This window comes from Lathamus discolor, chromosome 1 (assembly GCF_037157495.1).
Source record: "Lathamus discolor isolate bLatDis1 chromosome 1, bLatDis1.hap1, whole genome shotgun sequence".
NCBI lineage: Eukaryota > Metazoa > Chordata > Aves > Psittaciformes > Psittacidae > Lathamus > Lathamus discolor.
The window spans coordinates 36,989,795-37,014,774 of NC_088884.1; the positions used below are offsets into that span (position 1 = coordinate 36,989,795).

General features: G+C 46.9%; 1 protein-coding gene and 1 long non-coding RNA gene across 6 annotated transcripts in view; one reads left to right on the forward strand and one right to left on the reverse strand.

Annotated features, from left to right (window-relative positions):
• The window catches only part of LOC136008525 (uncharacterized), a 32,722-nt gene extending 19,431 nt beyond the window's left edge, over positions 1–13,291 (reverse strand). For 3 of the 5 annotated variants that reach the window (XR_010610123.1, XR_010610130.1, XR_010610122.1), the window contains exons 1-2: positions 9,633–11,639; positions 2,808–2,913 (exon numbers count right to left, since the gene is read on the reverse strand). This is a non-coding gene — a long non-coding RNA (uncharacterized LOC136008525). The other 2 variants (XR_010610128.1, XR_010610124.1) reach the window with 2 other exon arrangements.
• Positions 12,119–24,980, forward strand: part of CCDC3 (coiled-coil domain containing 3) — a 41,922-nt gene continuing 29,060 nt past the window's right edge. Inside the window, exons 1-2 of the mRNA XM_065667921.1 lie at positions 12,119–12,884; positions 14,145–14,319. Coding sequence (XP_065523993.1) covers positions 12,484–12,884; positions 14,145–14,319 — 576 coding nt within the window. The 5' untranslated portion in view covers positions 12,119–12,483. The remainder of the gene's footprint in view (positions 12,885–14,144; positions 14,320–24,980) is intronic.

Here is a 24,980-nt window from a genome sequence, read left to right on the forward strand (position 1 = left end):
AGTGCTCCGATATTGTTATGCTCTGGGATCCTCCTGAAGTTATTTTAGCCAGTATTTTTGCTCCGGGTATAGCATCTGCTCAAGCTCTCACTCAATTAAGAAAATTAGCTTGTTGGACATGAAAACAAATAAACATTACAACAAACATATTGTCAAATCTAGCCATGGACTTAGAAGGAGTCCGGCATGCAGTTCTCCAAAATCGAGCCGCCATAGATTTTTTACTCCTCGCACAAGGTCATGGGTGTGATGAGTTTGAAGGTATGTGCTGCATGAATCTCTCGGACGATTCTAACTCCATTCACAAACAATTGGCACAGTTGAGAAACAATATGTGAAAGTTACAAGAAACAAGTGATCCCTTTACCAATTGGCTGGCATCTTTCGGGCTATCTCCCTGGCTTGTTACCCTAATAGAAAAAATTGTTTTGGTGGTGGTTGTAATATTATTAGCAGTATTGCTTTTGCCGTGTATTATGCAGTGTTTACAGAAAATGATATCGAACGCTTTTAATCATAAAATGGCTATGCTTGCTGTTAAAGAAAACGGGGGAAGTGTAGAGAGCTTAACAACTGAATGGCTAAGTAACAAAGGGCATGATACCGTGCAGCTGGTGGAAATGTAGGCCTCCAGGGCACAGCAATCTCGTGGTTAATGTTTACCCTGATTTGCTTAAGAAACAGGATATGCATCTTGCTGAGATAAGAGCAACGGTATCTTGCTGGAATAGCACAATGGTCTTGCTTGGGCAAGTTGGGACATGTTGAAACATGTTGAAACAAGAAGTGGTCACAGTTACCTGGAGACCCCTGCGTCGACACAGGCTGACCAATGATTTTGCTGTATCTTATCAGACAATGTAACTAACCCTGCAAGCTATAAAAGTGGATGTGTCTTGCTAAATAAACGAGGCTTGCTGACCATGAGAGCATGAGGCTTGTCTCCCGCGACTCCAACAGTTTAGCAGGGTGTCTGCAGAAAGCAACTCTTTTCTTACCATTGCATTGGAGATGGGAAGGGCAGAAAAGGTCTTTGCTGCTGTCTCCACAAGTGCTACATGCACAGAAGCACAGATGAGTAATAGTAAATCTTCAATAGCACAAGAATGCCTGCTGTCTTCTAAGCCAGAGTGCTGAGCCCTGAGCAAGAGGACTTTGCCCTCCTGGAAAGCAGTTATGTTTTACCATCACTGCTCAGTGTGAAAACGTCCTGAAGTCCCCTGTCCTTGAGTCATTAAGGATTTGAGAGGCAGAACTTACGTTAATGGATGTGAATTCACAATCACAGAATCACAGAATCACAGAATCCCAAGGGTTGGAAGGGACCTCAAAAGATCATCTAGTCCAACCCCCCCGCAAGAGCAGGGTAACCTACAGTACATCACACAGGAACTTGTCCAGGCGGGCCTTGAATATCTCCAGTGTAGGAGACTCCACAACCCCCCTGGGCAACCTGTTCAGTGCTCTGTCACTCTTACAGTAAAGAAGTTCTTCCTGATGTTAACGTGGAACTTCCTATGCTCCAGTTTACACCCATTGCCCCTTGTCCTATCACTGGATATCACTGAAAAAAGCCTAGCTCCATCATCCTGACACCTACCCTTCACATATTTGTAAACATTGATGAGGTCACCCCTCAGTCTCCTCTTCTCCAAGCTAAAGAGACCCAGCTCCCTCAGCCTCTCCTCATAAGGGAGATGTTCCACTCCCTTAATCATCTTTGTGGCTCTGCGCTGGACTCCTTCAAGCAATTCCCTGTCCTTCTTGAACAGAGGGGCCCAGAACTGGACGCAATATTCCAGATGCGGCCTCACCAAGGCTGAGTAGAGGGGGAGGAGAACCTCTCTTGACCTACTAACCACTCCCTTTCTAATGCACCCTAAGATGCCATTTGCCTTCTTGGCCACAAGAGCACATTGCTGGCTCATGGTCATCCTCCTATCCACCAGGACCCCCAGGTCCCTTTCCCCTTCGCTACTTTCCAGCAGGTCACCCCCCAACCTGTACTGGTACATGGGGTTGTTCTTCCCCAGATGCAAGACTCTACACTTGCCCTTGTTAAATTTCATCAAGTTTCTCCCCGCCCAACTCTCCAGCCTGTCCAGGTCTCGCTGAATGGCAGCACAGTCCTCTGGTGTGTCAGCCACTCCTCCCAGTTTTGTGTCATCAGCAAACTTGCTGATGGTGCACTCAGTTCCCTCATCCAGGTCATTGATGAAAATATTAAACAGCAATCACAGAATCACAGAATCCCAAGGGTTGGAAGGGACCTAAAAAGATCATCTAGTCCAACCCCCCTGCAAGAGCAGGGTAACCTACAGTACATCACACAGGAACTTGTCCAGGCGGGCCTTGAATATCTCCAGTGTAGGAGACTCCACAACCCCCCTGGGCAGCCTGTTCCAGTGCTCTGTCACTCTTACAGTAAAGAAGTTCTTCCTGATGTTAACGTGGAACTTCCTATGCTCCAGTTTACACCCATTGCCCCTTGTCCTATCACTGGATATCACTGAAAAAAGCCTAGCTCCATCATCCTGACACCTACCCTTCACATATTTGTAAACATTGATGAGGTCACCCCTCAGTCTCCTCTTCTCCAAGCTAAAGAGACCCAGCTCCCTCAGCCTCTCCTCATAAGGGAGATGTTCCACTCCCTTAATCATCTTTGTGGCTCTGTGCTGGACTCCTTCAAGCAATTCCCTGTCCTTCTTGAACAGAGGGGCCCAGAACTGGACGCAATATTCCAGATGCGGCCTCACCAAGGCTGTCCTGTTATGTAGTAAGAAGCTGGTACCTATGTGACCTACCGCCTTGTTTCTTTGGTCCTCGAATCTTGTCCTTCCAGTCAATCTCCTTCTTCATCCCCAACTTTCAGCCATATATGAAGGTCTTGCCCTTACTCTTAGGAACAGTCTTCAACACAAGCAAAACAAGACATTACTATTTAGCTTTCCCTGGTGAAGAAACAATTAAAACCCTTTTCCATAGAAATCTACCCAAGATAAACATGCAAAATGTGATTTCTGAGCCCAAACACTTAATTCAATCCAAGGAGGACCCAGGCAATATAATCCAGCAAATCATTTGCTTCGGCGGCTGCTGCTGGATTTTATAGCCTTCACAGGGTCCAGCACCACCTGCTTGATACATGTGTCCACTACCCTAAAGTGGTGGCCAGGGGACAGCTGTACAGTCCTTGACACATGGCCTTGTGCTAGGTGCTGTGTGTGTCAATGCACTGACCTGCTGCACAACAGCATAGCAGTCAGCCTCTCCCAGTGACTTATCAGCAAGCTGCACAGATGCATTTAACTTAGCAAAGGCAGGTGCGGAGTTAGAGCTGTTTCCTCCTTGGCAATGCTGATGATGTGTCTTCTTCAGCCTGGAGAAGAGAAGCTGCATGGAGACCTCAGAGCAGCTTCCAGTATCTGAAGGGGGCTACAAGGATGCTGGAGAGGAACTCTTCATCAGAGATTGTAGTGATAGGACAAGGGGTGATGGGTTTAAACTTAAACAGGAGAAGTTTAGACTGGATATAAGGAAGAAGTTCTTTACCATTAGGGTGGTGAGGCACTGGAATGGGTTGCCCAGGGAAGTTGTGAATGCTCCATCCCTGATGGTGTTCAAGGCCAGGTTGGACAGAACCTTGGGTGACATGGTTTAGTGTGAGGCGTTCTTGCCCATGGCAAAGGGGGGTTGGAACTGGATGATCTTGAGGTCCTTTCCAGCCCTAACCATTCTATGATTCTATGTGGGAGCATCTCATTGACAAGGAAGTCAGGAGCAGGACTAAATGACCAAGAGTTACCCATCAGCAGCATGTCCCTCATCACCAGTAATGAAATCACTTGTGGTATTGCTAACCCGGGTCCTGGGGTAAGAAATTTCCCTGAGTGAGGAGGACAGTTTTCTCAGCAGGAAGCCAGCAGATTGCCATGAGAGCAGGGAGCAATCTCCAGTGAGGGAGCTGGAGAGGAGCCTATTTCACTACCTTGGCCACGTGCCTGGGTTAACTCACTGGGTTAAGTGTTGCTGAGGGCAGTTTCTAAATCCAAATAAACCTCCTGCACAATGGCAGGGAGAGACATGCTTTCATTTTATCAGCTGCTCTGGGAACAGGGAGACTGCGTCAAAGACCTGGAAAGCCCTATTAAAGGGATACCAGAGAAGAACAAGAGCTGCTCAAGGCAGAAACATACAGAGCCCATATGCTAATGGAGCAGGGCCTTTAGTCATTTAGTGAGGTTTGTCTAGATGGTTTGACACCATTTCGGTAGCAGCTAAAGAGAGAAACTTGCTGCCTGGTGGCAAAAGCTGGCTTTACAGAAGGGCTGGCAGCTCCTGTGGGGAAATGCAGGTGTCTCTGATGTTGTTTGTATTGAAAACAGTGAGTCAGTGGCCACATAAAAAATAAGGCAGGATTCTAGTTGCTCCTTTTCCCCTTTCTGGTCCTTATTTCCATAGCTTTACCATATGACGTTCAATGTTATCTTCTTAATTCCTTCATTCACTCCTTCTTTGCCTGAAATTTTCCTTGACCAGCTACTTCCTTCACTGCCCCTTCCCTCCTGTCCTATATATTTTCCTGCTTTTCCTTCCACATCCTTTTCCTTTGCCCCACTGTTTCTAGCTTTCTTTTTGGGCTCTGCATCCCTGTGTTTGTCTCAGCCCTCACATTATTTCCTATTCCTTTCATCTGTGGGATTTCATGGGGTCCAGGGGCACTTCTCGCCCCTGTATTAGTTTACAGTAATCTAACACTCAGTAATCTGTGCTGCCTTTCTCCTCTTTTCCACAAGTCTCCCCCTCCAGATGCGCTTGCACGTCTGTGTACAAGGTACACATACACCCTAGAGCCAGGAGGCTGGAGCCAAACCCAGTTCAGGGAATTGCCAGCTTCAATGGGATTCCCTCCTCCACATCCAAAGCTCCTTGGGTGTTGGATGAGACATGGATGGCAGCAGTTGTGTTCCTTACCACAACCCTGGAAAAAAGTCACTCCACTGATTTGGAAGAATGTGCTGAAAATGAAGCATATGCTGTCCTACAATGGAAAACACTGTAAGTTAAAATGCTTTAAATTGCATAAAGGTGTTTTGTAAGAGAACTGTCATATACCATGAGACAATTTTACTGGAAAGAACATCCACAATGAGAAACAAATCACACTGACCTTTGCTATAGGGCTTAAAAGCAGGTTTCTTTGGGGTTATGGAGACTCATTTGCCCTCCAGCAGTGGAAGAATTAAGATGTTATGTTTAACATAAACAAGAGAGGTTTAATCCCAAATCCTCATGTGAGAGCACTTTGTGTTCTCTTAAAACTCCAGTAATTCCCTAAGCAAGATGGACAGTTGGGTTATTTTAGACTCAGAGAGAGCAGGGGAGGGACAGAAGGGACATCAAAAGGAATTAACTCATCAAAGTAAGAACCCAGTTGTGAAAACTGAGCAGAGTGTGAGTTCAATTGCATTAACTATACATGGTGCCAAGATCAGTCATTATAAAATGCCTTTCTCCTCTTTGCTTTTTAACCAGGCAGACTACAAGAAGAAAGGTTGGTCTGATGGGACCACCGAAAGCCAGGGCTGTGCAACCTCCTGGACACACCCCCCCATTCCTGCTCAGTCAGTAATCATAGCATCATAGAATGGTTTGCATTGGGAAGGACCTTAAGATCATTCAGTTCCAACCCCCTGCCATGGGTAGGGACACCTCACACTAGACCATGTAATACTGTGAAAGTCATGATTCTCATTACCATATGGGCTCTACACAAGATCCTTTGAGGTCAGATGCTGGTTTCTGAGGGATGAAGGAAAGAAAAGGTGGTTCCTGTGGACTGGAAGGCTGCACAGGAATGTTGTCTCTGATGACCTGCCTCTGCCGGGTCTAGCTGCACATCATCTCTGCACTCAGCAAAGATAGAGTGGGCTTTGGTGTGGGAGCATCTTGGTTCTTTCGAAAGGCAACCTATTCCCCAGCTCAGGTTTGTCCTGCTCTCTTCTGCCTGGGGCTCAGAGAGAAGTCAGCCCCGGCAATCTGTTACCATTCAACAGCATTGAATTCACTTCAGAAGAAGACAGTGTCAAACATGTTACCTCCAGCTGTGATTCAAAAGTTAAAACAGATTCAACCCTTTGAAAACATAGGAGGGAGAGGGTATAAATCCAGAGAACTTGGACTGATGAAGCAAAGACAAGACATTTCACATGTCTATCTTTTTATTTCTGGACAAGAAGCCAAAATCCTGCAGTATCACCGCTGTATTAGGACTTGGACACATAACAGCATCCCTTTCATCATTGCTCTCTTGTGATCCTGCAGCTGGAGAGACCCAGTGTGAGTGACCAGGTGCTGGAGGGATGATTGTTGTGGCCCAAAACCAGGCCAGAATTGCCTTCACTTGACTGAGCTACGAATGAAGTGTACTTTGCCAATACAATTCATCTTCAGAAGTGACCAGTGAAAACAGCTGCATACTTATGTAATGATGCTGGCCACCAGAATAAATGTAGTTCTTGGCTAAAGGAGCAGAAAACCAAATAGAAGTGGTGGTGCTGCCCTCTTCATGGCTTTTTGGAGACCAAGTTCTGCAATCCAGAGCTCATCTCTGGTCTCTGCAGGAGAAAATGATGTTGAAAATCTGGAGCAATCAAGCTACAGCAGTGAGTGATAGTGTGGTCATCTTGCCACCAAGAGAAAATGTATTCAATTTATTCAAGGGAGTGCTTGGTTGTTGGATTATAAATGCCAAAACTGGGTGAGAATTTCTAATAAGAGGGTCTTCTATTCTTCACATAGCAGACAACAGCCCAACGTGATCCCATGGCTGGCAGCTGAAGCCAGGCAAATCCAGAATGGGAAAAAACATCAGATTTTAGCATTGAAACAGCTCACCAAAGGATGAACTTGCTTCTCCCTCATCTGAGATTTTAAAGTGAGGGTTGGATGTCTTTCTTTCTCTTTCTTCTTCTAAATTCAGTTATGATCTTGAAGTCCTTGGGTGAAATTTTCTAGGCAGTGTGGTCAGATTAAACTTTCCTACTGATCCCTCTGCCTTTAAAACCTTATATTTGTAAGAAGTGCCTTTACCTGGACCAGGGTTCACCCCAGGGACAAGGGAATTAGACATCTTTATTCATTCATCCACAGCTGTGGGAATGATATGTTTAGCTATTTTTCCCATCGCCAGTTGTGTCAGTGGTATGTGTTATGCAGATGTGTGTCTACTGGGAGCTATGCTCAGACAGCACATTTCACATTGATTTATGAACAGACTTCTGAGCGCAGCAGCTTCTGGCCTCTGCTGACTTGGGCTGGAATCAGCTTGCACGTTTGTTGCTATTCTTATTCTTGGACCTGCAGTCATGGCTCAAGAACCAGATGCTGCAGAAATGTAGAGCCAAGGAGGTCCTTGCCTCAGAGCTCTGCTGCAAGAGCCTGGCATGAAGCAAGGGATGAGTGTGGGTAGCCACAGGGAAAAGATGGGTAGTGAATGTGATCAGCAGTGATGAGCTATAGAAACTGTGTGTAGCAACAAGTTGAGTATACAGTGGTGGGCTGAGGCTGGGTTTGCCCAGGAAAAGATGCTGTAGGACTCAAGAGCCTGCACAGCACCTTCGTTGTGTGAATGGTAGGAAAGGCACATCTGGGAGTAGCTACATGGGAAGTGTCTACACAGAGGAAAGTCTATGGTGAGGATGACATCCAGGTTTTAAGCCCAAGTGATGGATAAGAGATAGTACTAGTGACTGAGAAAGGGAAAAAGGGTCATTTGGAGTGAGAGTAACATTTCCCCTTCAGCCATGATGAGTCTGAGACGAGGTTCAGATGTCCTCAGGTGTCAGGGAGCCAGGCTGAGACAGGAGTTTTGGTAGGAGGACAAAGTTAACAGGACATACATCCATATCCAAATAAAACTGCATTTGCATGGGTGAGATTTGTCAGAGAACAGGGCAGAGGCAGATGTGAGCAGGGCCCTGTGGGCACAGTGAGGGCAGGATGGGGAAGATGGACAGTGGGGATGGGTAAAGGCTGAAGGGACCAAGAAAGGGCAGAAAGATGCAATGAAGGTGTAGGAAAAGATCTCCATCCATACTAACTCTTAGATCCTTCAGCTTACTTTTCCATTCAGATTCTAAATGATATTACAGAAAGTCTTTTTACTGCTGTTCATCCAGTAAATCATTGCAAACTCTTTGAGACAGCAGTGTACTCCCGGCTGATCCCCAAAGACAGATCCTGTTTCTTCATGGTCATAAGTACTCTTCAAAAGAGTGAACCATATAGAACTACAGGGAACTTTGGCCAGGGAATATGATTATTTTAAAATAGGAATCACCCAGCCCAGATATTAGTACAAAAATAGTTAAATATGATGGACCAAATGTCAAACCATGAGAAGAGAGACTCACATTAGAGAAGCATAGACAGAAGGAGCTAATGAAAACATCTCTTCCTGTGGGGACACTAACACAGCCGAATTTTCATATTTATAGGTCACTCAGTTTAAAAAGCGATGGGAAAGAAATCTGGGTTTGATATTTTGTACCCTGGACTACAAAGGAATCACTGTGGATATATATAAAAGACAGCTGGGCTGAGGTTTCAGATCACCTACATGCATTAGAAAGGCAGCCAGACTCTGAGCACAGTGCTCTCGTTTGATACCTGAACTAATGCTCAACTCTGTCAATGCTTTAAAGGCAAAGAGAGAGGCAGAGCAGAGCCATGTTTTAATAAAAGGCTTAAATCACCTGTATCACCACAGAAACAGCAAAGAAAATGACATGGCCTGGAGGGAGAAACCTTTGGTTTAAATATCTGTAAAGATGAGTGGAAGAGAAAGAAGAGCTCCTGCCTGGGAAAGCCACAGGCCTGTCTCAAAGTCTGCAAGGCTATCTAAACTGAGGAAGTGAATGAATAACTGTGGCACATGCATGAGTGGCTGAAAGCACAGCCTGAGCAGTAATTGGCTCTATTGGTTCTCCTCTGATTAGCTGGTTTTGGCTACAGCACTCATCAGGCCCACGCTGAGTTCACAGCACTAAAGTATTCACGCTGCACTAGAGAACATCTCAGATCAGATGGTGGATCCCTGCTGAGAAACAGCAAACATAGTTCTGAAGGATGGGGTCTCCAGAGAGGGGTTTTAAATCTTTATTTCATGTCACTAATTCCTTGTTATTCAAGGCTGGAAGAAAAAGGACTCCTGGAATGGATTCAGATGCTCCCGCTACTTTTCACTACTACAGAGATGAAGGAAGAGAGAAGAAAACTGGTGGTGCTTCTGTGGAGAGAAATTTAGGAACAAAATCATGTTGATCACTGTGATCTGAATGTAGACAGCTCTAATTCTTTGTTAAAATACTGATCTAAAAGTTGTAATGAACTCAAACAGCCCAAGGGACCAGCTTGTCACAATGGAAAGGGAAGGTTCCACACTGATGAATCTCTGGAGAGCCTCCCAACAGGGAGAGGTTTCAGCTGGGAACATCTGGCAGGGGGCACAGAAGATGAGCCACCCCAAGCCCTTACAGTGACACTGAGCACAGCACCAGCAAACATGAATGGAAGAGAACAAGGGAACTGGGCACTTTCAAGTGAGAAGCATGTGGAGACGTGCTTACCCATAGCGTCTGCTCCAGAGTTATGACCAAGACCTCCTTGCAGCTCATTCAGCTCTGAAGTCAGTTCCATGGACATCTGCTGTTATCTTCAAAATGCCTACAAACCCACTCTGCAGAATGATAGAGAAATCTACAGAATATTAATTACTGCTTCCACACTCTGGTGATCACCACCAAAAAGTGAATTGGAGAGCATCAGCCAGAGCCAGCATACACAATGCTGCTGTGTTTCCTGAGGTGCCTCACTGATTCAAACACTCTCGTCAAATATAAGCAGTATAATGTACACTATTAGAGGTGGCATTAAGGAAAGACACATCCATATTTTGGGTGTGAGATGCTCGTGTGTCTCCCTTTCTCACCCTGCTCTTCCCAGCTGTTATGTGGTGGAATCATCAAAATGTGAGAAATAGCAGAACAGATCACATGAGGCATTTCCAAAGTGGTTTGAGAACAGTTGACCATTATTCACTTGCAACATGCAGTAAACAGAGATGAAGCTTAAATATGAGGCTCTTCTACCCAGAAGATATCAATCTTGTATGTATACACAGAAGAAACAGCAATTGCTGTTTCACACAAGCTAAGAGTTTGGTTTTCAGGATAAAACCAACCAACCTATGGTTACAGACATCAGCTTCTTAGGCTCTATCTCCTCAGCAGCAGTGCTGATGTAATAACACACCTGTATATTGCTGCCCACACCTAACACGAAATTCACCTTGCTGAAGATGCCAGGCTTTCCCCTTGGAGAGACCATAAAGGGACATGGAGAGACCACCTTGGATGGCCTGAACACCATCTCCCATCACTTGCAGCACTTCCCTCCTTCTTCACATGACCCCCATGTGTTTTACAACATCTCAAAGCACCATTTCCCACTGAGGTTTGTACCGAGGTTTCCATGTACACTGGATTGCACAAAACACCTCCAGGATTGATCCAGTTTTGCCTGAAGTCAACATCAGCCTCAATTTTCAGTTTTCCTCCTTAGTTATTATGTATGTATTTCCAAACTACTGAATGAGGTTCTGAAACCTCCTGTACTGCAGTTTAGTCCCTTCAGTTCCAAAGCAAAAGCAGTTTTTCCTGGCGGTTAACATTAAACAAACATTGAGCTTGTTGGTCTGTTGGGATTCCCGGAGGATATTTGCTTTGAAAAATTCTTTTCAGGATTGTCTTTTAAGCTTTTTTCCTGGAATTTGGAAGCAATTTGTTGATCTTCAAGAAATAGATGGTACATATCAAACAACTGAGAAAAGCTCTCTGGAGTTTTTGTTAGGGAGAAAAAAAAACCCAAATCTGTTTCTGTTTTAGCAAGAACCAACTTTGCTGCTCATGCATAAAGCTGTGATGAAATACACTGTAGGGCCATGCCATCATGAAATATGAATATTACCTTTGTTAAACTCTCTAGCATACAGCTGAGCCTGATGAAACTATTCCAGAGGGAGACACTTGTCACAGCAGAAGTCTTGTCTCACTGTCATGAGGTTGGCTCAGCATTATTTAACTCATGATTCCTTATTTTGCGCATTATTTTGCACACCAGCTGTGCACGAGGAACCCCCTATACCAGACACAGCACAACTATGGAACAAAAAGGCACCTCCTGCTCCCAGATGGAGATAGATAGAGGATGAGATTAAAGGAGCCAGCCAGGCCATGCTGTCAAGCTCTTAGTAACCATCACAGCTAGGGAGAGATTTAACTGTTACCATGTCTCCATGATATTCCTATTCTAACAGAAGTTTTTAAACATCCCATGCCCATTCCTGACTGTCTTATTCCCAGTGAGCTCACATGTGGGAAAAGGAGAATACTGAAACAGAAAGAGGCTGTTTCGGGCTGTGAGTGGTGCGGGGCCCCTGGGGATGCTCCACAGCAATTTTTATGCAGGGACAGAGTCAGTCTCAGAGCCATCTGCCAAAAACATGGAGAAGCCCGAAGTTGCCTCAGACAGTTCTAGGAGGAAACAGCAAAGTATTTCGAGACCTGACTTTTCACTTTTACCTTGCTCACCAGATGTATTTTGAGAAACAGTTGCAGGCTGCTGGGAAGAGCTGCTCTCCTCCGCTTGCAAGTTTTATCCATCCTCGTTTCAAACGGGAGAAGTGGGTGACCAGGGTTACAAGCTTCTCAATACACACATGTATCTTCGGTTTCCCAGGCTCTTCGTTCCCAGCAGGAGCTGTGGGCAGCGCACTGCTCCCCTGGGGCCTTTGCACTGCCGGCACCCTACGAGCCACCCCTTCACCCCCCGCAGCCCTGGGTGCCACCAGTGCCCACCCTGGGGCTGCGGGGTGTCCGGCAGTAGCTACCCTTACCCCGGAGTGTGCTTTGCCCTTCTCATCTCTGCCCTTTTCCATCTTGCCTCTTTGCACTCTCCGTCCCGTCCACCTCTTCCCTTCGCATTCCTCCTCTTTGCAACTCTGCTTTTGCATCCCTCCCCTTTGTATCCCTCCCTTTTCACCTCCCCCTTTGCACCTCTCTCATTTACATCCCTCCCCTTTGCCTCTCTGCCCCGTTCGCATCTCTGCCTTTCCTCAACTCTGCTCCTCGCATCTCTGCCCCTGCACACCCCCTGCCCCCAGACCCTTCGCATCTCCGCGCCCTTGCCCGTTCGGATCTCAGCCCTTTGGGCATCTGAACTCCAGGCACCCTCCATTCTCCGCCCCCTTCCCTTTACCCCCCCGCCCTTTCCCTTCTTTGCCCCTTGGCATCTCCGCCTCGCTCCCTCCCTGCCTCCACCACCGCGGTCCTTGCTCACCTCTCCCCCACCTCCCCTCTTGTGTGTCCCCCCCTTCAATCCCTCTCCAACCCCTTTGCCCTCCTTTGCCCCCGTCCCGCGATGCCGCCGCGGCTGCTGGCGCTGCTGGCGCTGGGGCTGGCGCTGGGAGGCCGGGCGGGCGGCGGGGGGGGCTGCCAGTTACCGGCAGAGTGGCGGCCGCTCAGCGAGGGCTGCCGCGCCGAGCTGGCCGCGATCATCGTGTACGCGAAGGTGCTGGCTCTACACCCAGACCCCTACGGAGCATACAACTACCTGCCCTGGCAGCGCGACGCCCCCGACGGCCCGCAGCAGGCGGCGGGGGGGCTATTCTATTCCGCCGAGATCGAGCTGCTGTGCGACCAGGCGTGGGGCAGCATGCTGGAGGTGCCCGCCGGCTCCCGCCTCAACCTCACCGGGCTCGGGTACTTCTCCTGCCACTCGCACACCGTCATGCAGGGCTACGCTTATTTCTTCTTCCTCCGGTGAGTCCCGCGGTACGGGATATCTGGAGGGGGGTGTCGGTATCTCCGCACTAGGGACGGCTCGGTTCATCCTGCGCTCCCCACAGCGCTTAGCGCTTCCACCCGTAGTTTCATCGGGAGAAAAAGAGCCAATCCTCGATCTAATATTCCATCATTCAGGGAGCCGCTGTTGAGTAGCTCCCGGGTGCTGCTGCTTTTGTTTTTATGAGGGGACTGGAGAAAAGCCAGTGCCTGTTTACCGAAGTCTGGCGTGGAACTTTGAAACTCATCCCCAAGTACTCACCCGATAGCTTCCTCCCGGCTCTCCCAAGCCCCAGCCAAATCCCGACGTTGGGTTCATCGAAAGAATAAGAGCACAAACCACAGTATGGGAGCGGAGCCATCGCTGTGACCTTTCAATCCGAGAGTGTTTGCGAAATACTATTGAGTGGCTTGTTTTGAAATATATTTGTATATTCTTGCACTGGGTGTGTAATGAATCACAACTTGATGCTGCCTAGTCCTTAGTCTGTAGCAATAACTTTGAACATGTTACAGAAGTTATTTATTGACTTTACTGGTTATACAACTCTTGGCTCAGGAGAGACCTGGTTCATAACTGAGGTGCTCAGGACCTTGTTAGTGTAAATAAGTATTAAAGGGCAGAAGTATTGGGCTCAAAAGTCTTCATAGGTTTGGGGTTACTAAGTCTTAGTTTTTTTTTCAGCTATAGATAATTTCTGTAGTGTAGGGAGATGTTTGCTGTGCACCTCTTCAAGAGTCCCTGTCCCTGGTAGAGTTCAAGGCCAGGCTGGACAGGGCTTGGAGTAGCCTGGTCTAGTGAAAGGTGGTCCTGCCCATGGCAGGGGGTTGGAACTAGGTAAGCTTTAAGGTCACTTCCAACTCAAACCAGTCTGTGATTCTATGATATGATTCTATGACTGTTTGAAGGAGTACTTAAACTCTAAGTTCAAGGGCAAAGTGATGGAAATTCAATAGGAACCATGGGCTACAATACAATGGCCTCATACATGGTGGTTCACTGATGCCTGCGGGGAGGTATGAGTCTGTTTAAGTCCTTACTGCTGCTGCCGCCTGATCCAGTCCCCTGTCTCAGCAACTAAGTCCCAGGAGAACTGAGTGCCACATGCCTGCTGAAAGTCCATCTGAGTGACTTTGGTGGCACCTGTTGAGCCAGACTGAAGTCCGAGGTGTGACTTCTGTGGGAGAGAAAGTGCTGCTCAGCCTCACTGTGCAATGCCCATGCAATTTGTGTTTCAGAATGGATGAGAACTACATTCTCCTGCCACATGGAGTTAACTTCCAGGAGGCGATTTTCCCAGACACCATGGAGAACAGAAGGATGTTTGCCAGCCTTTTCCAGTTTTCTAACTGCTCGCAGGCTCAGCATGTGTTGAGCTTCTCCAGTGACTGGGAGATTCAAGAGGACAACCGGGTAAGCCATGTATTTGTTCTCCAGTAATTGTTTTCCAAGTGGGCACAGGCATTCCTGTGTCATTTACAAACATATATATATATGAATGCAGAGCAGCAGATCCCCAATTTTCCTGGTCCTGTGATAATACACTGGTAGGGAGATGTTAAACTCTGCTTTCAAAGTTTACCTCTGTGTTAGCTCTTTAGCTTCCCATGGACCTGAGGAAAGCTTGACATCAACCTGCTCAAGAGCAATAGGCTGGAAACCAGTATTGTTTGTGATCCTGTCCTACTCTACCCAGGTCATTCCTGGGTTTGCTGTCTCTAGACCCCATACTTTAGCTTCAGCCGAATTGTTCAGGAGCAGAGCTTTGCTTTTGTACTTCTGTGTTCATCTCATGTAGTGATAGCAGTGCCTGGACCATGACAGACTATAAGGGATTATTCTCGCCTAACTCCACATAACATCTACTGAACTAGTCACCCTAAGCTGTCTTTGTAGCGGCTGGGGAAAAATAGATTCTTGACGGTATGTTTCGTCTGCGTGATGAGGGCAGGGTTTGTCTGACCAATGCCAGTGCTTACTTCTGAAGGAGCTGAATGAAATGCCTCTTTCTCCTCTCAAGGGAGGCCACAGCAAACGCTCCAGGCGATCCTCCCTTAACAAAGTACATTTCTAGTATAGAAAGTCCAATGTTGCCCATTGTTAGTGGCTTCTGAACCCCTTTATGGGGCTGTAGTGTGTGTGATAAATGCAGGATTTTAATAAATACTCCCTGGGCAGAGAGGAGCAACCTGCAGTTATGTGTGTACACATTCTGGATGGCCACATACATTTGCAGCAGTGGAACTTGGTGAGCTGCTTTAGTGCCAAACCTTGTTTTATGAGGCTGGTGATTTCGACTGGTAGCAGAGAACATTTTAAGCACCCTGGCAGGTCAGTGCAGACAGGACATGTGTCATCACTTGTGTCTTCTGTGGACCCATCCAAGGCACAATATTTACGTATGGTAACAGATGCATTAGTGGCTTATTTGGGGGATGGATGGAGGTAGGTCAGTAACTGGCTGAGCGCTTACCTATCACCGGCTGCCTGATCACCAGTATACAAAGTCTGAGCTGCTGCATGGCTATGTGGCCAGTGACACAACCCACTCCTTAGAATGGCCCACGAGAGAGTATTTTCCCACTGCTGATATGCTGGGGAGGGAACCGTGATGTTTAAGTATGTATTCAGGGACAGCAGCAGGAATTGATGTTTAAGAGAAAATGAATCATCCTACAAATTAGATCACAGAGCCATAACCCTGGCTCGGCAAGGAGGGGGAGGCAGAGAGCCCTGGTCTCAGCTGTGCCTCCTCCCTGCCAGCCCGCAGGCTCCCCAGTGCCCCAACCAACATATCTGGCAAATAAAGGTGCTGCCGCTGCCAAATCCACTGATTTTGCTATGGGGAAGCAAAGTGGATTTGGGGGATCACCAGCTCCAACTCCCAGTGTCTGCTTGTGATGCGTCTGTGCTGTTTATTTAGCCAGATGTAGGGGATCCTGATGGGTTGGTGCTCACTTACGCCGGCAGCGACCCTCTCCAGTTTGCTTTAATGGCAATCACCAGGCAGAAACCCCCAAGGTAAGTTGCAGCAACCAAATGCATGTGCATCAATATGCATTTCAGCTGTTGTGCTCTTCGACCCCACGCAGCTGTGAGCAGAACAGGGGGGATTAGAGCTGCTGCTCACACAGACCAGGGCTGGGAGCTTTACATATGTCAACACCCCACCATTGAGTGAATGAATTCAGCACAACTGATGGGCACTTTGTCTCCTCTTCATAATGGAAAGTAAAAGCTTCCTCTGCACCAGTTAAAAATAGTTCGGGATGACTGTGCTCCCATTCAGCTCCTGCATCTGTGTTTGCACAGACAAGCGCTGGCTCCCGGCGCCTGTGTGCCCCAGCCTGGGAAGGGGATGGCATTTCTGGCTGCCGTGGTACTTGAAATTTGTTCCTCAGCTCTTTCCAGTGCAGGTGCCCATGTCCAGGGTGCATTTTGCTTCACTCTTTGCCTTGTTGGTGACTTTCCCAATTGTCACTGCAACTGCTCACATCCCATCACAGGGCTGGTTTCCATCTCCAAATGCGCTTGGCTGAGCTGGTTCTAGAGCCAAAGCCTGTGGCATGCTCCAGCTTTGTGGCACACAAAGTAAGCATTGCTTGGAGCATTATTCTTGAAGCTCTTTGGAAAAGGGGCTCTTTGGGAACCCAAGTGGGGCTTCTGTGATAGTGTCAAGTTGTGGAAAGCTTGGATAGAGAAGCAGGGGCTTCAGATGAAACTCACTCTGCTGCGTACCGATGTTAAGTTGCTAGTTAAAACCCATCACAGATGTTTAGTGCAATCAGAGGGAAGAGATGGAGACACTGAGATCCTCAAAGCAGAAGGCAGCTGAGGCAAAGATCTGGTTCCAGGAGTTAGTAGGTAAGGTCCTTCCTCTAGGTCTTGGCACTGCTCTGTGCAGGGACATCTTACAGTGTACCCAACTAGGACTGGAGTACAGGAATGATGAAATCTCCTGTTTACAGCTGTATCCTGTACTCCGAAAGACTCTTTGCATCCCTGTCTTTGCTTATGACCCTGTGCCCTACTTGCTGTATTTCTGGGGTGGACATTTCAGGGAGAATTTGGTGCTGGAAGCATTTGCAATTGCAATGAATAATCTGTGTTTGTAGATCTGGGGTGCTCAGCCAGAAGGTGTGAGGGCCCCATCATGGGTGAATCTCTTTTGCCTCATGTAATGCTGCTCCCAGCAAGAGGTCCCTTCTGTGGGGTGCGCCTGAGCCATCCATGGAGTGGGGGGATGCAAAGGTGACCACTGACACACTGTCCTCCTGCTTGCCCTGTTCTCTGTGCAATGCTCCTTGCATGCAGGAAGCCTTGTCTGGGCTGTCCCAATGGATGAAATAAGGAAAAGCCCGACAGCTCCTTCTCCTCTCAGCAGCTGTCTGATGATGATAAAGAAGCAAAGAGATGTGCGGGGACTTCTTGGATTCAAACTTAAACAGGGGAGGTTCAGGTTAGATATAAGGAAGTAATTCTTTACTGTGGGAGTGTTGAGAGAATGGAACAGGCTGCCCAGGTTGGACAGAGCCTTGGGTGACATGGTCTAGTGTGTGGCATCCCTGCCCATGGCAGGGGGTTGGAACTGGATGATCTTAAGGTCCTTCCGAACCCAAACCATTCTATGATTCTGTGACACACTGGGGCATGCTGTCTGCCTTTTCCATCATGGAAAAACCCTTTTAGTTTTCAAAAGCCCCATGGTACATGGTGGATGGAGGCCAGACCCAAGGCACATCTCACTGGGGACATATGTTCCTTATCCTGGACCTGCTGCTGTTGCTGGGAGCTAATTCCAGCTGCGTTTTCAAACCCTTTCCAGTCTGGGCTGAGGGCCAGATGCTGCTTTCCATAGTTTCCCAATAACCCCACAGTCTCATAAATCCACTCAGGTGCTTGTTCTGGCCACTCTGGAGAGCAACAGTAGCTCCAGCAGCTCTGGCATTCATTTCTTTAGGCACTTGCATTTTGGCTTCCACACTTCCAGACCCAGTAATAAACTGGGCTCTGTCTTGGTGTTTCTCACATCCCCCTAGTGACATTTGCAGGCCCCCTGCTTTACTCCAGGTCACTGTCACAGCGGTTTCCACAAGGTTGTTGCTAAAGCCCTAGGTTCCCACCAGGCTTGGGATTGGAGCTGGGTTTATAAAGAGCAAGGGGCCCCTCATCGCAGCACACTGCAGGTGTCTGGGTCCCAGGTTTGGCCCAGTTCCAGAGCTGATGTTGGTGGCGATTCCCTTTTGGAATTACAGTTTTAAGCAATTCTTCCCACCCTCTGACCCTGGGAGAAATGCAGTATTCGCCTATCCAAGGAATCTTGCAGTCGTACCAGTTACTTTCAATAAGGTGCTTTTATTAATGAAAGGAACAATTAAGAAGTAATGAAAACCTAACTAAAATTTGTAAAAGCTCCATGTTTTTATACATGTCTTATGTTGACCTTTTCCTGCTCTGAAGGAGTCTGAGGCATCAGACTTTTTGGAGATTGGGATGAGCATTTGATTATGCAGCCAGCATCCTCCTTTAGGGATGGAGAGGGGGAATGGAAAAGTCCTGAAGGCCCAGAGAGCATCTCTTTGTGCCAATACCTCTTTCTCATGGCAGCTCTTTCTTATGGCTAAGTGATAAATGCCACTTTTTTACACGCAGGGGGTTGATTTATACTTGCTCAAACTGGGAAGTGGGAATTGTCCTTGCAGTTTCCCCCTCTCACAGTGCCTCCTGCTAAGCCTGGGCATGATGCAGTGGCTTGGGATTGAAATCTTGCTCCTCTGCAAAGTTTTACCATTTTAGTGGAAATCTAAAGGCTTCTACTTGGCCTTCTTCAGAGTTGTGTGACCTCATAAAGAAGACCTTGTTGCCTTGTTTGCACAGGAGAGATTACACTAAAGTGACCGAGCTTCGATGCTAATAAGGTCTATAGAAGTGTCAAAGATTGCTGGTAGTTATTTATTATTCACAGAGGCTTTAACTCCTGGTTTTGTCAGCATGTTGATAGAGAAACATGGTGTTTTGGCTTCCCCTTTTATTCAGGTGGGAGATTTCAAAGTCACCCCCTGTGAATGATAACAAGGGAATAAGAGCATCATCAAACCAATCACAAGCAACTGTGGGAGCACCAGCACTGTGATAAAGCCCATGGAAATTAAGGAGTCAAATAACTTTAATAAAGCTCAGGGAGACTGCAGAGGAAAATTACATCTTGCATTACGCCTCTCTCCTTGCATTGCCTTTTCTCTCAAACGTCAGAGTCACAACTATGCTGTTACTTCAACTGATTTAGACGAATGGGTTTGCCTTCTGAGAGATCTCCGGAGATTTATCTGGGTAATAATAAAGATCTTACGAGAGTAATCAGTGTCCCAAATAAAAACCAAGGTAATTAGTATTTTAGCAGGGCAGTCTACCAATACCTGCTTAGCATCTTTGGGCCTGGGTCCTCTTCTCTGGTGATACTTTGGCTGCTATAACAACCTGTTAACCTGATTAGGACACCTGCAAGGCTTTGAAGCAGCTGAGAAGGGAACTGGCTAAGAAAAAGCAATGTAATTACATAAATGGCTTTGCCATTATTATGCAAAGCAAGAATTAGGTTAAATATCATTCTTCCTCTGTGGAAGTAGAGGAAACAGTTTCAGAACTATGTGTATTTTAGCAGTGGTTGTGTGCATAACCTGGGAGACAGTGGGTTGGATCATTTCCTGAACCCATCCATGGGCAGCAGCACATTTGCTCAGCAATGGTCTCTTCCTGTCTCTTCCCTGATGCTCTCAGCTGGGTAAATGTGTAAGGTCTCATTCAGCAGCACTTCACAGGTCCCTGAGGACTTAAATCACAGAGAAATAGCTGCTTCCACAAAAGCTTTTTGGGCTACGAGGGAATGGCTTGGTCACCTGATATTTGCTGTGGGGACCTGTTTTGATCCATTTCCCCAGGCAACATGCCCCTAGAGAGGGGAAAAGAAGAAGAAAATTGGGGAAGTCCCTATAATTTTCCTGACCATCCTGTTTTGAGTCTAGACAGTGATTAAATAGTATCCTGGCTAGATACCTGCCTGTGGCATCTCTGGAGAGATCCCGAGCTGCCCTGGATGCAGGGACCAGGGCTCGTCCTTCTGTAGCCAAGACAGACATCTGATGATCGATCTGGTCACCTGGTGATGCTGAAGGTGACTCCACTATGTGAATTATGCAAAGCCTGGCCACTAGGAAAAAAAGCTGATGACTGATGGATTTCAGCTGAAATTTCATCAATGAAATTTCATCCACTGAGATAAAATGAAAAAACAACTTGCTTTTTCTCTTTTAAAAGTTCAGAATTTACTGCTCTTGAGGAGTTCTCTCTCTGCTCCAAGTACTAGGAGATGAATTGCAGGACTGGAAAACACTGGAGTCCAGAACCAGCAATTTTAGGATAAAGGCTGGTCAGGAAATGAGCAGGCAGCAGCATGGCTAGGTTAAGACAGTTTTGTTTAATTCCCATATACTGGTCTTTTGTGTTTGCTTGTGGCACGCCGCATAAAGAATCCTCCCTTCTCTGGTCCTAAGTCACTAAGGAAACAGAAAATATCCTCAGTTCAAAACAGTGCTACGTGGCAAGGGCAGGGCAGAAAGACCTCAAAAAAGACGAAAGTAAGGTCCAATGTCTAAATGATTGAAATTTTTCTTTTACATTCATTTTTTGCCCTTTATTTGCCATTTATTAGAAGACTTGTTGATCCATTAACAAAATACAAAGTGTGTCTTGCTCCTGGGTTGTTTTAACAGTGATTTACAGTGCTGTTGTTTTCCTCCCAGGAACCCACCCAGAGCGTACCCCCTCCCTATGATCTGTGTTTAATTTGAATACATGTAAGCAATATTAGATGAAATAGAGAACTGCTGACAAGTGTCTGGGATGAGGGGAGACCACGAGACAGTTGATACGTTTGGGTAACATCCCCAAGAGTCTTTTGGCATGGAAATGGCATTGACTCATTTCTGAATCTTCCCACCCAGGCTGTGGTAGAGGAGTCTTAGAGGTCTGATTGGTACCTCTCTATCCATTTTCTCTGTTTCCACATGCACACAGTATGCTAAAATACAGAAGAAAAGATGACAAAAAAGTACATGATAGTCTTATCCACAGATGTTTCCATTGCGTATGGCCTGTATCATATTTATAACACCCAGGTGTTCTGAGCACTTCCTAGGAGGAAAAATGAGGGAGTTCCTCTGGTTTTAGGTGTGTCTCTCAGAGGCCCCTTTCTGTACTGGGAGGCAGGTTGGCTGACTGCCATGTACAATACAGAAAGGTGACCTGAGGTAGCATGGGTGCCTTGAATTTGGCATTGGTTGTGAACAGTCTGAATTTAGGGTTGAATAAGGACCTTTTCCACACTCATCTGAACTCTTTTCCCTGCTAGCAGCTGTGGCTGGGGGGGAGCTGCTGAGGTGAGGTCCCCACTTAGCACCCTCCTGGTACCAACATGTGTGCAGGATGAGGTCAAGGGAGTCCCAGCTCCTGGTGAATGAGTCTGGACCAACTTGCTCCCTGTCAAGCAATGCAGATTACTCCAGAGCACAGCTCTCTCTATGTCTCAGGCACATCCAAGTACATTATATCCTTAAAAGTATCCAGTTTTCAGCTTGCTGAGCAAGGAAATGCCTAGACAGCCATGGGTATGTGTGTGTATGTACACGGCTGCCTCCTCTGAAGGGCAAAGCAGGAATCCTTCCAGGAATTGGCAATGAATGAAGACCCACAGGGCTCTTGGCTGCTTTTAATTATCCAGAGCCACACTTTAAAGAAGTTCTGCCAAACGCACTAAATCAGTCTGGATTTCACGGCATGAAGCTATCTGCTGCTGTACATGAACTTTGTGGCGAGCAAGCATCTGACCCCAGCTCCATGACAACTTTTCAGCTCTCCATCTGGCTTCTTCCACTGCCACAGGGGTGGGAAACTGCTGGTGGCCACAGAGGCAGTTGGTGGTTGTGGGCTGAGCTCTGCACACCTTGAGAGACACAAAGATGGGGCTGAAGGGATGCTGTTGTCCTTCCTGTGTTTCAAATCCAAGGCAGCCTGGACGGGTGCTGAACCCTTGGGGTTTCCAGCCCAGAAACGGTTGAAAGTGGTGGTGGTACTGCCAAGCATAGATCCTGCTGCAGTGCTTGCTTAGCTGGACAAAGATTCATTTGGAAGTCCCAACAACTGACTCTTTGGCAAGGGCCAAGGCACTGTGTTTCCCAATCATGCTGGAAAGATGTAACTATATGGCTGGGACTAACTCCATAGCGTGCAACACAGGTAGGATGTTGCTGCTGTTGTCTCACGGTAGGTAGGAGAGACAGAACTTTCATAGAGCTGGTTGCATTCTGTCTGTGTTAGCCACAGAAGTGGCCAAGGTGAGAGATATATCCCTTTAGGGAAGACAGTGAAAAGTTTGAAGCTACTCCCAGTAGCATCTGTATGTGAAGGTGGGCTGGGAATTGCAGCACTGTAATGAGATGTGAACTTCTCATCTGTACTATCTGGAAATGACACTGTCATGGGAAACATAACAACAAGAAGACATGAGGAGGCCAGCTTCAGTTCCTTGTCTCCTTCCCTGTATGTGAGTGATTTGATGCACTGGAACAGATTGCCCAAAGAAGTGATAAATGTTCCATCTCTGGCAGTGCTCAACTGATCCATGGCAGGGTGGTTGGAACTCGATGATCTTAAGGTCCTTTCCAACCCTAAATATCCTATGATTCTATGATTCCTCTGCTTTTCTGCTCTGCCTTCCCATTCATGGCCTCTCCAGTGTGCGAAGGGAAGAGAGTACATCCCGCCGCACACAAACCACAAAGGGTGAAAGCATTGGCTAGCAAGGGGAGGCAGCTGGTTGGGATCTGGGCAGTTACTGAAGCTGGGAAATGAAGTGGTGCAGAGCAAAATGTGCTTGAAACTGCTTGTGTCCACAGCCAAATCACCCTCCTTGAAACAGCTCCCTGTACTCAAGGTGCTCCCACAGGTAACTGGGACCTGGCCTCCAAGAAGAGTTGAGGCTGGTGTTCTTGTAGAATATCATAGAATAGAATATTTAGGGATGGAAAGGACCTTAAGATCATTGAGGTCCATCTGCCCTGCCATAGATCAGTTGAGCACCACCAGAGATGGAACATTTATCACTTCTTTGAGCAACCTGTTCCAGTGCATCAAATCACTCACACATGGAAGGAGACAAGGAACTGAAGTTGGCCTCCTCATGTCTTCTTGTTGCTGTGTTTCCCATGACAGTGCCATTTCCAGATAGTATGGATGAGAAGTTTACCTCTCATTACAGTGCTGCAGCCCAAGGCAAAGCAAAACTTGCAGCCCAAAGAAGCAGATCATGGGTGTTTTCTGATCCAGTCATGCTCATTATTCATTCTTGTCCCACCATTTTTCAACCTCAAGTGCAGAAGTACTGACTTAGCCTGAGAGCTGCAGAAAGATGCTCAAATATGACTTCTGGCACCGCTCTGTAAATCTGTGAGTCTGTAGATGTATTAGGTGTGCAAACCCATGCTTTGTATTGATCAGCAGTTGGAAAGGATGATTCATGTGGATCCTGAGCCAGGATCTGTCCTTGATGCACACACTACTTCTATAGGAACTGTGAGCAGATCTGGTCTTTGGCTTCATTGCTGGCCCCAATCAATCTTGAATCAAGGGAAAAGTGTTTTCTTTCCACTTCTCTCTCTGTCCTGACCCACCTGTGAGATGGATACAGAAAAAGATGGAGCAAAGTGTTTATTAAAATCAACAGCCACCACAATCCATCTGGCAGCTGGCAGACAGGACACCTGTAATGCTGCCTGTAACTGAATCAGCACTGCGGCTTGACGGTAGATGAGATCTTTCAATCTGGGATGTATTTCCTCCCAGCTCATGCATTTTGATGTTTATTTTTGCAAACAGCAAGCCAAGTTGGCTCTGAGGCAGTGGTAGTTCAAATCCCTAATGGAAGCTGCAGACAGAGCCTCTTAAAGCCCGTCCTGCCTCTGCCAGCCAAGCGCCTTTCCATATTTCCCTAGAGAAGTGTCCTTGCCCCATTGCACTTGGCCAGGAGCAACCGTGCAGTGCCAGGCTTGGCTTTGCCACCAGCACTGGAAGCACGCAGCCGCTTCAGCAGCTAATGTGAAGTGACAAACCAGAGCGTCCAGTTTGGAGGAAGCTGGAGTGAACGGCTTTGATGTGACCAATTGCAGTTGGTTGCTGCTCAAATCATTGCAGGTGCCTCTGGCAACTGAGGCAGTGACTGCCTCATTTTGCTGCCCCACTTTGCGGGTTTATGTTGGAAGGATGCTGGTACAACTGTTAGTCCAGTTATCTGTAAAGTGAGTGACGGTGGGGGAAAAATATACTGAGGGAAAAGCAAGTTTCCATGACACTGTATAATGCAAAGGGGAAGCAATATGGCAAGAAAGCCATGTCTGAGTTTCTGCCCAAGAAACTTAAGAGCAAGCAAGCAAAAAAGTATCTGCTGAGACTTACATACTGTTGTCCTCAAACTGACTCATCTTTATTACCATGCAGGGGTAGCAGGAGAGCTGTTCCCATTCTGCAGATGATGAAAGCAAGGCAGTGTGTTAGGCTCTGTATCCCAGTCAGTAGAGACCCAGGATTTATCCCCTCTAGGATTAGATCAACTCTCTGAGCACTTTTTTCTGCCTGTAAATTTATTTGTCTAAATCCCTTCCCTTTCTCCCTTTGTGACTTCCAGCCCCGTTGCACAGGCACTACGGTACTTGGAGTGAGGAGATATGGTCAGATGGGTGACACATGAGCAGCTGGGGTTTGGTTGTTCATTCAAACCAAAGCATGTTGGTGGTATGAAGACTGGCTTCCTTCCTCAGGTGGATGGTGACATATATCCTCCTTAAAATGAGTTTATCACTCCATTTATCTTCACTTTATACCCCTTTTCAGAGCACATTCATTTGTTTGACTTGCTTTTTGTCTTTCCAGAGCTTTTAGACAGGGATTGATCACAGTTCTGTTCTTCTGGATGCTTTTGGTTATGTTATTTTATTGTAGAAAAAAATCAGTTTGTTGCTTAACTG